Source organism: Salmo salar, chromosome 28 (genome assembly GCF_965601325.2).
Source record: "Salmo salar chromosome 28, fSalSal1, whole genome shotgun sequence".
In the NCBI taxonomy this organism is placed as follows: Eukaryota; Metazoa; Chordata; class Actinopteri; order Salmoniformes; family Salmonidae; genus Salmo; species Salmo salar.
This window is the reverse complement of record NC_138318.1, coordinates 41,142,501-41,156,821: the sequence shown is the minus strand read 5'-3', so window position 1 is coordinate 41,156,821 and position 14,321 is coordinate 41,142,501. Positions and strand designations below refer to the sequence as shown.

The window sequence follows — 14,321 nt, the reverse complement described above, 5'->3', positions numbered from 1 at the left end:
CTGAACCCAGAGAGGGAGACAAGACACCAGTCTGAACCCAGAGAGGGAGACAAGACACCAGTCTGAACCCAGAGAGGGAGACAAGACACCAGTCTGAACCCAGAGAGGGAGACAAGACACCAGTCTGAACCCAGAGAGGGAGACAAGACACCAGTCTGAACCCAGAGAGGGAGACAAGACACCAGTCTGAACCCAGAGAGGGAGACAAGACACCAGTCTGAACCCAGAGAGGGAGACAAGACACCAGTCTGAACCCAGAGAGGGAGACAAGACACCAGTCTGAACCCAGAGAGGGAGACAAGACACCAGTCTGAACCCAGAGAGGAGACAAGACACCAGTCTGAACCCAGAGAGGGAGACAAGACACCAGTCTGAACCCAGAGAGGGAGACAAGACACCAGTCTGAACCCAGAGAGGGAGACAAGACACCAGTCTGAACCCAGAGAGGGAGACAAGACACCAGTCTGAACCCAGAGAGGGAGACAAGACACCAGTCTGAACCCAGAGAGGGAGACAAGACACCAGTCTGAACCCAGAGAGGGAGACAAGACACCAGTCTGAACCCAGAGAGGGAGACAAGACACCAGTCTGAACCCAGAGAGGGAGACAAGACACCAGTCTGAACCCAGAGAGGGAGACAAGACACCAGTCTGAACCCAGAGAGGGAGACAAGACACCAGTCTGAACCCAGAGAGGGAGACAAGACACCAGTCTGAACCCAGAGAGGGAGACAAGACACCAGTCTGAACCCAGAGAGGGAGACAAGACACCAGTCTGAACCCAGAGAGGGAGACAACATCTGCGTCCCAAATGGCACCCTATTCTTTATATAGTACACCAGTATTGACCAGAGCCCTATGGGTAACGTAGTGCACTAGTTTTGAGCAGAGGCCTATGGGTAACGTAGTGCACTAATTTTGACCAGAGCCCTATGGAGACTAGGGTGCCATTTGGGACTCCGATGTCGTCTCCCTCTCTGCGTTGAGACAGGTGTCTTGTCTCTGGGTTCTCTCTGTGCTCTTAAACCATTTGCCTTAGACCCATTTACCATGTATAAACTATCCCTCAGACACTCTGCAGACAGCTTGTTCAGCTACTGCCACTGTAGTCTGATGCACAGCAAGAGAGCTCAACTTTCATTCTTTAGAGAAAGCCTCTCTTCTCTCTCTTTTGACTCTTCTCTCCCCCCCCCCCCAAAAAAGTCAATACAAAAGGCTTTTGTTTTGAGATCTGACTGTTCAGATGAGAAGCTTGACGTAGACATGATAACCATCCTATTAATATATTAATAACATCTGACTTTAATACACAAGGGACACAATAACATTTTCTGTACCATCGTGTTCTGTACCAGATTAGGTTAGTTGTGTTTTTATAATTTGGTATTCATTATGTTACAACAGTTGTGTCCTCTGTTAAGACTAGTTAGAGTAATGGTCCCATGTGGCTCAGTTGGTAGAGCATGGTGTTTGCAACGCCAGGGTTGTGGGTTCGAGTCCCATGGGGGGCTAGTTCAAAAAACAAAAAATGCATGAAATGAAATGTATGCATTCACTACTGTAAGTCGCTCTGGATAAGAGCGTCTGCTAAATGACTAAAAATGTTTTTTTTTAAAGTAGTTGAAAACAATATCTGGCCTTAATGGCCACATGTAGGGTTGTTGTGATGACCATATTACCGCCTCAGAGCTCTACTGTCCCTCCATCAGGTCCTAATGGCCTGGTACTCAGGACTATATTGTCCCTCCATCAGGCCCTAATGGCCTGGTACTCAGGACTATATTGTCCCTCCATCAGGTCCTAATGGCCTGGTACTCAGGACTATATTGTCCCTCCATCAGGTCCTAATGGCCTGGTACTCAGGACTATATTGTCCCTCCATCAGGTCCTAATGGCCTGGTACTCAGGACTATATTGTCCCTCCATCAGGTCCTAATGGCCTGGTACTCAGAGCTCTATTGTCCCTCCATCAGGTCCTAGTGGCCTGGTACTCAGAGCTCTATTGTCCCTCCATCAGGTCCTAATGGCCTGGTACTCAGGACTATATTGTCCCTCCATCAGGTCCTAATGGCCTGGTACTCAGGACTATATTGTCCCTCCATCAGGTCCTAATGGCCTGGTACTCAGGGCTCTATTGTCCCTCCATCAGGTCCTAATGGCCTGGTACTCAGAGCTCTATTGTCCCTCCATCAGGTCCTAATGGCCTGGTACTCAGAGCTCTATTGTCCCTACATCAGGTCCTAATGGCCTGGTACTCAGGACTATATTGTCCCTCCATCAGGTCCTAATGGCCTGGTACTCAGGGCTCTATTGTCCCTCCATCAGGTCCTAATGGCCTGGTACTCAAGGCTCTATTGTCCCTCCATCAGGTCCTAATGGCCTGGTACTCAGAGCTCTATTGTCCCTCCATCAGGTCCTAATGGCCTGGTACTCAGGACTGACTTGGCTGTTTCTGATACATGTTTTCAGGCTGTTTCTGATACATGTTTTCAGGCTGTTTCTGATACATGTTTTCAGGCTGTTTCTGATACATGTTTTCAGGCTGTTTCCGATACATGTTTTTTAAGACCTGCTTTTCAATCTGTATGACCAGAAATCAAATGTTGAATAATGTATACATGCCTTAATATAGAAAATATATAGACTCTTAGCCAATTGCTTGGATTTAACACCAAATTTGCTCCTGTGAACTTTACATTTCTGACTTAGAATACGTGGACAACTACAAATACCTGGGTGTCTGGTTAGACTGTAAACTCTCCGTCCAGACTCACATAAAATATCTCCAATCCAAAATTAAATCTAGAATCGGCTTCCTATTTCGCAACAAAGCATCCTTCACTCATGCTGCCAAACATACCCTCGTAAAACTGACCATCCTACCGATCCTCGACTTCGGAGATGTCATCTATAAAATAGCCTCCAACTCTACTCAGCAAAATTGGATGCAGTCTATCACAGTGCTATCCGTTTTGTTACCAAAGCCCCATATACTACCCACCACTGCGACCTGTACGCTCTCATTGGCTGGCCCTCGCTTCATACTCGTCGCCAAACCCATTGGCTTTGCCATCACTAACATTGAGTGGCTGCTGCCAACATACTGACTCATCTCTAGCCACTTTAATAATGGAAAATTGATGTAGTAAATGTATCACTAGCCACTTTAAGCAATGCCACTTTATATAATGTTTACATACCCTACATTGCTCATCTCATATGTATATACTGTACTCAATACCATCTACTGCATCTTGCCTATGCCGCATGGCCATCACTCATCCATATATTTATATGTACATATTCTTATTCATTCCTTTACACTTGTGTGTGTATAAGGTAGTTGTTGTGAAATTGTTAGGTTAGATTAATTGTTAGATATTACTGCACGGTCGGAACTAGAATCACAAGCATTTCGCTACACTCGCATTAACATCTGCTAATCATGTGACAAATAACATTTGATTTGATTTGGCTCCAGGTCATCTATAAGTCTTTTCTAGGTAAAGCCCCGCCTTATCTCAGCTCACTGGTCACCATAGCAACACCCACTCGTAGCACGCGCTCCAGCAGGTATATTTCACTGGTCACCCCCAAAGCCAATTCCTCCTTTGGCCGCCTTTCCTTACAGTTCTCTGCTGCCAATGACTGGAACAAACTACAAAACTCTCTGAAGCTGGAGACTCTTACCTCCCTCACTAGCTTTAAGCACCAGCTGTCAGAGCAGCTCACAGATCACTGCACCTGTACATAGCTCATCTGTAAACAGCCCATCCAACTACCTCATCCCCATACTATATTTATTTATTTATTTATTTATTTATCTTGCTCCTTTGCAGCCCAGTACCTCTACTTGCACATTAATCTTCTGCACATCTACCATTCCAGTGTTTAATTGCTAAATTGTAATTATTTTGCCACTATGGCCTATTTATTTCCTACCTCCCTTACCTCATTTGCGCACACTATATATAGACTTTTTCTACTGTATTATTGACTGTATTTTTGTTTATTCCCTGTGTAACTTTGTGTTGTTTGTGTCGCACTGCGTTGCTTTATCTTGGCCAGGTCGCAGTTGTAAATGAGAACTTGTTCTCAACTAGCCTACCTGGTAAAATAAAGGACTTGTTCTCAACTAGCCTACCTGGTTAAATAAAGGACTTGTTCTCAACTGGCCTACCTGGTTAAATAAAGGACTTGTTCTCAACTGGCCTACCTGGTTAAATAAAGGACTTGTTCTCAACTAGCCTACCTGGTTAAATAAAGGACTTGTTCTCAACTAGCCTACCTGGTTAAATAAAGGACTTGTTCTCAACTAGCCTACCTGGTTAAATAAAGGTGAAATAAATAAAAACTGCTCATGCAAAAAAGGCTTTATAAAATAAATAGGATGAATGAAGTAGTTCAGATTGAACCATACCAGACCTGGTGTTTGTGTTGGCTAAGGTACTACAGTACTGTAGATGGGGGGTTGTTGTTGATAGTTGTTATTGTTGTTGTTGATGGTTGTTATTGTTGTTGATGATGGTTGTTATTGTTGTTGTTGATAGTTGTTATTGTTGTTGATGATGGTTGTTGATGATGATGGTTGTTATTGTTGTTGATGGTTGTTATCGTTGTTGATGGTTGTTATCGTTGTTGATGGTTGTTATCGTTGTTGATGGTTGTTGTTGTTATTGTTGTTGATGGTTGTTGATGGTTGTTATTGTTGATGATGGTGAATGTTGTTGTTGATGGTTGTTGATGGTTGTTATTGTTGATGATGGTGAATGTGGTTGTTATTGTTGTTGATGGTGAATGTTGATGATGGTGAATGTTGATGATGGTGAATGTTGATGATGGTTGTTGTTGTTGTTGATGGTGATTGTTGTTGTTGATGGTTGTTGTTGTTGTTGATGGTGAATGTTGATGATGGTTGTTGATGTTGATGGTTATTGATGTTGATGGTTATGCCTCTAAGTCATTTGGTTTCATGTTTAGATGGGAAGAACCTAGGTTTGGGCAGTATACCCTATACCGGGGTATTTGGTTTCATGTTTAGATGGGAAGAACCTAGGTTTGGGCAGTATACCCTATACCGGGGTATTTGGTTTCATGTTTAGATGGGAAGAACCTAGGCTTGGGCAGTATACCCTATACCGGGGTATTTGGAAAAATCCACAGGATGGTGTTTCAATACTGTTGAAACTATTTCTTTGAAGTTTTCTTTTAAATACATTTGAATATTTGTAGCTACTTTTTAAGTAAATACCTGCAGTCAACTTGTGCAATACGTTAGGAAATAAAGAACATTGTGTAATTCATTTCACCTGTCATATAATTTGACATTATGAAGCTTACTGGTAGCACCCAATCACGTGGTGTTTTTGTGTACAAGCACACAACGATGAGAGATCAGAGCCTTGTGAGTCACTGTGGTGCAGCAGGCGCCAGGTGATCTAATTACAGCAGGGAATTCACAACTAAATGTTTGCCACTAGATATCTTATAACTGTTACGTTAGTTAGCTATCTAGCTAAGTGGTTAGCTTCTTCCAAAATCAAGCATTCGTTTGGTAACAGCAGAGAATCCCGTCCTGAATCAAGAGCGTTGCTGTCTAATATTCATGTTGTGCGTGCAGCAAACTGGGAGTAGCATTTTGGACTTACCTGTATAATTTAGGTTAAAAACTGTACAAAATGTTCAATGCGCTCGTTAGCATTTAGTTAGCGTTCTCTATGAGGATACCGTAGGACTTGTTAGCATTTTGTTAGCGTTCTCTATGAGGATACCATAGGACTTGTTAGCATTTAGTTAGCGTTCTCCATGAGGATACCGTAGGACTTGTTAGCATTTTGTTAGCATTCTCTATGAGGATACCGTAGGACTTGTTAGCATTTAGTTAGCGTTCTCTATGAGGATACCGTAGGACTTGTTAGCATTTTGTTAGCATTCTGGTAAGTGATGTTTTTGGGGTTTTAAATATTAGTACTTTTTAAATAAATAGTGCATTCGGAAAGTATTCAGACCCCTTCACTTTTTTCTAAAATTGATTACATTGTTTTGTTTCCTTATTGACCTAAACATTACCCCATAATGACAAAGCAAAAACAGGTTTTTATACATTTACAGAAGTATTCAGACCCTTTACTCAGTACTTTGTTGAAACACCTTTGGCAGCGATTACAGCCTCGAGTCGTCTTGGGTATGATGCAATAAGCTTGGCACATTTGTGGAGTTTCACCCATTCTTCTCTGCAGATCCTCTCAAGCTCTGTCAGGTTGGATGGGGAGCGTCGCTGCACAGCTATTTTCAGCTCTCTCCTGTGTTGTCTTGGTCGTTGTCCTGTTGGAAGTTCAACCTTCAGACCAAGCCAGACGTGACGCTTGGCATTCAGGCCAAAGAGTTCAATATTGGTTTCATCAGACCAGATAATCTTGTTTCTCATGGTCTGAGAGTCCTTTAGGTGCCTTTTTGGCAAACTTCAAGCGGGCTGTCATGTGCCTTTTACTAAGGAGTGGCTTCTGTCTGCCAACTCTACCATAAAGACCTAATTGGTGGAGTGCTGCAGAGATGGTTGTCCTTCTGGAAGGTTCTCCCATCTCAACAGAGGAGCTCTGTCAGTGACCATCGGGTTCTTGGTCACCTCCCTGACTAAGGCCCTTCTCTCCCGAATGCTCAGTTTGGCCGGGCGCCTAGCTCGGTTCCAAACCACTTCCATTTAAGAATGATTGAGGCAACTGTGTTCTCGGACCTTCAATGCTGCAGACATTTTTTGGTACCCTTCCCCCACATCTGTGACTCGACACAATCCTGTCTCGGAGCTCTACAGACAATTCCTTTGACCTCATGGCTTGGTTTTTGTTCTGACATACACTGTTAACTGTGGGACCTTATATAGACAGGGGTGTGTCTTCCAAAATCATGTCCAATCAATTGAATTTACCACAGGTGGACTCCAATCAAGTTGTAGAAACATCAAGGATGATCAATGGAAACAGGATGCACCTGAGATCAATTTCAAGTCTCATAGCAAAGGGTCAGAATACTTTAAGGTATTTTTTATTTTCTAAATACATTTAGAAACATTTCTAAACCTATTTTTGCTTCATCATTATGGGGTATTGTGTGTAGATAGAGGATTTATTTTTTATTTAATCCATTTTAGAATAAGGCTGTAACGTAATTGTGGAAAAAGTGAAGAGGTCTGAATACATTCCGAATGCACTGTACCTGCAGTCAACTTGTGCAATAGGTAGCCTAGTGGTTAGGAGAGTATCCTGCTAGGTTAAACAGCTAGAGATTAGCCTCTCTCTGCTGTGTTTCAGCATCTAGCAGGTAGCCTAGTGGTTAGGAGAGTATCCTGCTAGGTTAAACAGCTAGAGATTAGCCTCTCTCTGCTGTGTTTCAGCATCTCTGTTAGAATATAAAGCCTTGTTTCAGGATAGTATCCTACCCTCATCACTAGGTTAAACAGCTAGAGATTAGCCTCTCTCTGTTGTGTTTCAGCATCTAGCAGGTAGCCTAGTGGTTAGGAGAGTATCCTGCTAGGTTAAACAGCTAGAGATTAGCCTCTCTCTGCTGTGTTTTAGCATCTAGCAGGTAGCCTAGTGGTTAGGAGAGTATCCTGCTAGGTTAAACAGCTAGAGATTAGCCTCTCTCTGCTGTGTTTTAGCATCTAGCAGGTAGCCTAGTGGTTAGGAGAGTATCCTGCTAGGTTAAACAGCTAGAGATTAGCCTCTCTCTGTTGTGTTTTAGCATCTAGCAGGTAGCCTAGTGGTTAGGAGAGTATCCTGCTAGGTTAAACAGCTAGAGATTAGCCTCTCTCTGCTGTGTTTCAGCATCTAGCAGGTAGCCTAGTGGTTAGGACAGTATCCTGCTAGGTTAAACAGAGATTAGCCTCTCTCTGTTGTGTTTCAGCATCTAGCAGGTAGCCTAGTGGTTAGGAGAGTATCCTGCTAGGTTAAACAGCTAGAGATTAGCCTCTCTCTGCTGTGTTTTAGCATCTAGCAGGTAGCCTAGTGGTTAGGAGAGTATCCTGCTAGGTTAAACAGCTAGAGATTAGCCTCTTTCTGCTGTGTTTCAGCATCTAGCAGGTAGCCTAGTGGTTAGGAGAGTATCCTGCTAGGTTAAACAGCTAGAGATTAGCCTCTCTCTGTTGTGTTTCAGCATCTAGCAGGTAGCCTAGTGGTTAGGACAGTATCCTGCTAGGTTAAACAGCTAGAGATTAGCCTCTCTCTGTTGTGTTTCAGCATCTAGCAGGTAGCCTAGTGGTTAGGAGAGTATCCTGCTAGGTTAAACAGCTAGAGATTAGCCTCTCTCTGCTGTGTTTTAGCATCTAGCAGGTAGCCTAGTGGTTAGGACAGTATCCTGCTAGATTAAACAGCTAGAGATTAGCCTCTCTCTGTTGTGTTTCAGCATCTAGCAGGTAGCCTAGTGGTTAGGAGAGTATCCTGCTAGGTTAAACAGCTAGAGATTAGCCTCTCTCTGTTGTGTTTCAGCATCTAGCAGGTAGCCTAGTGGTTAGGACAGTATCCTGCTAGGTTAAACAGCTAGAGATTAGCCTCTCTCTGCTGTGTTTCAGCATCTAGCAGGTAGCCTAGTGGTTAGGACAGTATCCTGCTAGGTTAAACAGCTAGAGATTAGCCTCTCTCTGTTGTGTTTTAGCATCTAGCAGGTAGCCTAGTGGTTAGGAGAGTATCCTGCTAGGTTAAACAGCTAGAGATTAGCCTCTCTCTGCTGTGTTTCAGCATCTAGAAGTTAGCCTAGTGGTTAGGAGAGTATCCTGCAAGGTTAAACAGCTAGAGATTACCCTCTCTCTGCTGTGTTTCAGCATCTCTGTTAGAATATAAAGCCTTGTTTCAGGATAGTATCCTACCCTCATCACCAGGTTAAACAGCTAGAGATTAGCCTCTGTGCTGTGTTTCAGCATCTAGCAGGTAGCCTAGTGGTTAGGAGAGTATCCTGCTAGGTTAAACAGCTAGAGATTAGCCTCTCTCTGTTGTGTTTCAGCATCTAGCAGGTAGCCTAGTGGTTAGGAGAGTATCCTGCTAGGTTAAACAGCTAGAGATTAGCCTCTCTCTGCTGTGTTTTAGCATCTAGCAGGTAGCCTAGTGGTTAGGAGAGTATCCTGCTAGGTTAAACAGCTAGAGATTAGCCTCTCTCTGCTGTGTTTTAGCATCTAGCAGGTAGCCTAGTGGTTAGGAGAGTATCCTGCTAGGTTAAACAGCTAGAGATTAGCCTCTCTCTGTTGTGTTTCAGCATCTAGCAGGTAGCCTAGTGGTTAGGAGAGTATCCTGCTAGGTTAAACAGCTAGAGATTAGCCTCTCTCTGCTGTGTTTTAGCATCTAGCAGGTAGCCTAGTGGTTAGGAGAGTATCCTGCTAGGTTAAACAGCTAGAGATTAGCCTCTCTCTGTTGTGTTTAAGCATCTAGCAGGTAGCCTAGTGGTTAGGAGAGTATCCTGCTAGGTTAAACAGCTAGAGATTAGCCTCTCTCTGTTGTGTTTCAGCATCTAGCAGGTAGCCTAGTGGTTAGGACAGTATCCTGCTAGGTTAAACAGCTAGAGATTAGCCTCTCTCTGCTGTGTTTCAGCATCTAGCAGGTAGCCTAGTGGTTAGGAGAGTATCCTGCTAGGTTAAACAGCTAGAGATTAGCCTCTCTCTGCTGTGTTTCAGCATCTAGCAGGTAGCCTAGTGGTTAGGAGAGTATCCTGCTAGGTTAAACAGCTAGAGATTAGCCTCTCTCTGTTGTGTTTCAGCATCTAGCAGGTAGCCTAGTGGTTAGGACAGTATCCTGCTAGGTTAAACAGCTAGAGATTAGCCTCTCTCTGCTGTGTTTCAGCATCTAGCAGGTAGCCTAGTGGTTAGGAGAGTATCCTGCTAGGTTAAACAGCTAGAGATTAGCCTCTCTCTGCTGTGTTTCAGCATCTAGCAGGTAGCCTAGTGGTTAGGAGAGTATCCTGCTAGGTTAAACAGCTAGAGATTAGCCTCTCTCTGCTGTGTTTCAGCATCTCTGTTAGAATATAAAGCCTTGTTTCAGGATAGTATCCTACCCTCATCACTAGGTTAAACAGCTAGAGATTAGCCTCTCTCTGTTGTGTTTCAGCATCTAGCAGGTAGCCTAGTGGTTAGGAGAGTATCCTGCTAGGTTAAACAGCTAGAGATTAGCCTCTCTCTGTTGTGTTTCAGCATCTAGCAGGTAGCCTAGTGGTTAGGAGAGTATCCTGCTAGGTTAAACAGCTAGAGATTAGCCTCTCTCTGCTGTGTTTTAGCATCTAGCAGGTAGCCTAGTGGTTAGGAGAGTATCCTGCTAGGTTAAACAGCTAGAGATTAGCCTCTCTCTGTTGTGTTTCAGCATCTAGCAGGTAGCCTAGTGGTTAGGAGAGTATCCTGCTAGGTTAAACAGCTAGAGATTAGCCTCTCTCTGCTGTGTTTCAGCATCTAGCAGGTAGCCTAGTGGTTAGGACAGTATCCTGCTAGGTTAAACAGAGATTAGCCTCTCTCTGTTGTGTTTCAGCATCTAGCAGGTAGCCTAGTGGTTAGGAGAGTATCCTGCTAGGTTAAACAGCTAGAGATTAGCCTCTTTCTGCTGTGTTTCAGCATCTAGCAGGTAGCCTAGTGGTTAGGAGAGTATCCTGCTAGGTTAAACAGCTAGAGATTAGCCTCTCTCTGTTGTGTTTTAGCATCTAGCAGGTAGCCTAGTGGTTAGGAGAGTATCCTGCTAGGTTAAACAGCTAGAGATTAGCCTCTCTCTGCTGTGTTTTAGCATCTAGCAGGTAGCCTAGTGGTTAGGAGAGTATCCTGCTAGGTTAAACAGCTAGAGATTAGCCTCTCTCTGCTGTGTTTTAGCATCTAGCAGGTAGCCTAGTGGTTAGGAGAGTATCCTGCTAGGTTAAACAGCTAGAGATTAGCCTCTCTCTGCTGTGTTTCAGCATCTAGCAGGTAGCCTAGTGGTTAGGACAGTATCCTGCTAGGTTAAACAGCTAGAGATTAGCCTCTCTCTGTTGTGTTTCAGCATCTAGCAGGTAGCCTAGTGGTTAGGAGAGTATCCTGCTAGGTTAAACAGCTAGAGATTAGCCTCTCTCTGCTGTGTTTTAGCATCTAGCAGGTAGCCTAGTGGTTAGGAGAGTATCCTGCTAGGTTAAACAGTTAGAGATTAGCCTCTTTCTGCTGTGTTTCGGTAATTGATGAAGCAGATCGCGGTCATTTTGCCCGTTTAGATCATTTTTAATTATAAAGCTTACCGGTACTAGTTTACCAAAACAGCGGTTTGAGCAAACAGTCACGTCTGTTTGTTTTCATAGAAGCATAACGGGTAAAACGGGAGCTTCTTGAGCTCAGTCATTCCTGCAGCGCAACTTTTAGTGAGGTGGCCAAGTATGAAAGTCACTAATGTTTGCCAGCTATATATGTCTTAACTATTAAGTTAACTATCTAAGATGTGGCAAATTTAAATTTTCTTTAGCAGGGTTTTTGCAAATGTTAGCGAAGTACAAGGTCAAGCTTCTTGGTAACAGCAGCAGCACACAATCCTCTCTCAGATCCCTGCTGCCTAATATTTGTTTTGTGCGTGCTGCAAACTGTGTTTTTTTTTTTTTTTAGTTACTTGCATAACTTTATGAGCTAGGTTGTCTGTTTCTCATGCGCTCCTTAGCATTTACCTAGCATTTACTATGAGAATACCTTAGTACTTTGTTAGCATTTTGTTAGCATTCTGTTAAGGGAACGTTATGGAAATGGAAATGTAGATAACGGTATGGAAATGTAGATAACACCCAACCCATAGTATAACCGGTATTTCTGATAGCCTCCTTAGCAGAGGCGTGTAATTATGAAAAAAGGTACACCTATACAAGTGTGAAATTGGACAAATATCAGCACCTACCTCTGAATTACCTTAATGTCCTTGTCTTCTCTCCTCCAGGCGTTAAAATATGCTGCAGTGAGTTTGGAGCTGAATCTTAACTGAAGCCTCAGCATGTCTATACTGCTGATGGTGGGTGTGGCGATGTGGGGGGTCGGGGTCCAAGGGGCCATGTGTCCCGGAGGGGTCCTTGGTAACTGCCCTACCCAGCAGAGCAACACCTCCGGCGGGGGTGAGACCTCCAGGGATTACTGTTACACCGCCCGTATCCGCTCCACCGTGCTTCAGGGCCTGCCGTTTGGAGGAGTGCCCACCGTCCTCGCACTCGACTTCATGTGCTTCCTGGTGAGTCAAACGCAAGAGATCAAAGGTCAAACAGAGATGAGGATACAGTACAATACAACTGTATTTTTCACCTGATACATCAGAAAGGTTTCTTATGCCCCCCCCCCCCCCACACACACACACACACACACACACACACACACACACACACACACACACACACACACACACACACACACACACACACACACACACACAGAGAGAGTCAGGGTGCCTTTCCCTAAAGCAGCCTGCTTGCCTAATGTATGGTGAGGCTACTACCCCCCCCCCCCCCCCCCCTCTCTGTGTACATTGGGACCCCTCCCTCCCTCCCTATTGAAGACGAAGGATGACCTTTTGACAATTGGTCAGTTCTGTGTTTGTTTTAACGTGTGTGTGTGGCCTTCCTAGTTATCCTGTTTTAACGTGTGTGTGTGTGTGTGTGTGTGTGTGTGTGTGTGTGTGTGTGTGTGTGTGTGTGTGTGTGTGTGTGTGTGTGTGTGTGTGTGTGTGTGTGTGTGTGTGTGTGTGTGTGTGTGTGTGTGTGTGTGTGTGTGTGTGTGTGTGTGTGTTTTACCTTCCTAGGTACTCCTGTTTGTGTTCTCCATCTTGAGGAAGGTAGCGTGGGACTACGGCCGCTTGGCGCTGGTCACTGATGCAGACAGGTAAATCACTACACTGTCATCTATACTATGTGATGCCTGCAGGAATTGAACCCAAGACCTTGGCTTTGAGGAGTTGCCACACTCTTACCGACCGAGTCACACCGGGCCGAGTCACACCGGGCCGAGTCACACCGGGCCGAGTCACACCGGGAAAAGAACAGACGTGTTTAGTATGTGATCCCTGTTGGAATTTAACCCACACCTTTGACGCCATACAGTACTCTTAATGCGACCTAGGCTGAGGAGGAGGAGAGGAGAGGAGAGGGGAGGGGGAGAGGTAGAGAGTGGAGGAGAGGAGGAGAGAGGGGAGGAGAGGGGGAGAGGTAGAGAGTGGAGGAGAGAGGGGGAGGGTAGAGGAGGAGAGTAGAGGAGAGAGGAGGAGAGTGGAGACTGGAGGAGGGGGGGAGAGGTAGAGAGTGGAGGAGAGAGGAGAGAGGGGGAGGGTAGAGGAGGAGAGTAGAGGAGAGAGGAGGAGAGTGGAGACTGGAGGAGGGGGGGAGAGGTAGAGAGTGGAGGAGAGAGGAGAGAGGGGGAGGGTAGAGGAGGAGAGTAGAGGAGAGAGGAGGAGAGTGGAGACTGGAGGAGGAGAGGAGAGAGGAGGAGAGTGGAGACTGGAGGAGGGGAGGAGGAGAGGAGAGGAGAGAGGAGGAGAGTGGAGACTGGAGGAGGAGGGGAGGAGAGAGGAGGAGAGTGGAGACTGGAGGAGGAGGGGAGGAGAGAGGAGGAGAGTGGAGACTGGAGGAGGGGAAGAGGAGAGGAGAGAGGAGGAGAGTGGAGACTGGAGGAGAGGAGAGAGGAGGAGAAGGAGGAGGAGGAGAGTGGAAAGGAGGAGGAGGAGAGTGGAGAGGAGGAGAGGAGAGAGGAGGAGAAGGAGGAGGAGGAGAGTGGAAAGGAGGAGGAGAGTGGAGAGGAGGAGAGGAGAGAGGAGGGGAGAGAACCAAGGAAAGGTCTTCTCTTGTAACAGAAGGAGATCAACACTGACAGAAGGATTGACATACTAACACAGTTCAGTAGAGCCTCTGGGACTGTAGACTACCACAGTAATACCACAGTAATACCACAGTAGACTACCACAGTAATACCACAGTAGACTACCACAGTAATACCACAGTAATACCACAGTAATACCACAGTAATACCACAGTAATACGTAGCGGTGACTGAACAGTAGACTACCACAGTAGACTACCACAGTAATACCACAGTAGACTACCACAGTAGACTACCACAGTAATACCACAGTAATACGTAGCGGTGACTGAACAGTAGACTACCACAGTAGACTACCACAGTAATACCACAGTAGACTACCACAGTAGACTACCACAGTAATACCACAGTAATACGTAGCGGTGACTGAACAGTAGACTACCACAGTAGACTACCACAGTAGACTACCACAGTAATACCACAGTAGACTACCACAGTAGACTACCACAGTAGACTACCACAGTAATACGTAGCGGTGACTGAACAGTAGACTACCACAG

The 14,321-nt window shown here is 45.1% G+C and overlaps 1 protein-coding gene across 2 annotated transcripts in view; it reads left to right on the top strand.

Annotated features, from left to right (window-relative positions):
• Positions 1–14,321, top strand: part of LOC106589956 (mechanosensitive cation channel TMEM63B) — a 129,658-nt gene that overhangs the window by 21,184 nt on the left and 94,153 nt on the right. For both annotated transcript variants that reach the window (XM_082970598.1, XM_082970597.1), the window contains exons 2-3: positions 11,903–12,187; positions 12,752–12,831. In XM_082970598.1, coding sequence (XP_082826724.1) covers positions 11,957–12,187; positions 12,752–12,831 — 311 coding nt within the window. In that variant the 5' untranslated portion in view covers positions 11,903–11,956. The remainder of the gene's footprint in view (positions 1–11,902; positions 12,188–12,751; positions 12,832–14,321) is intronic.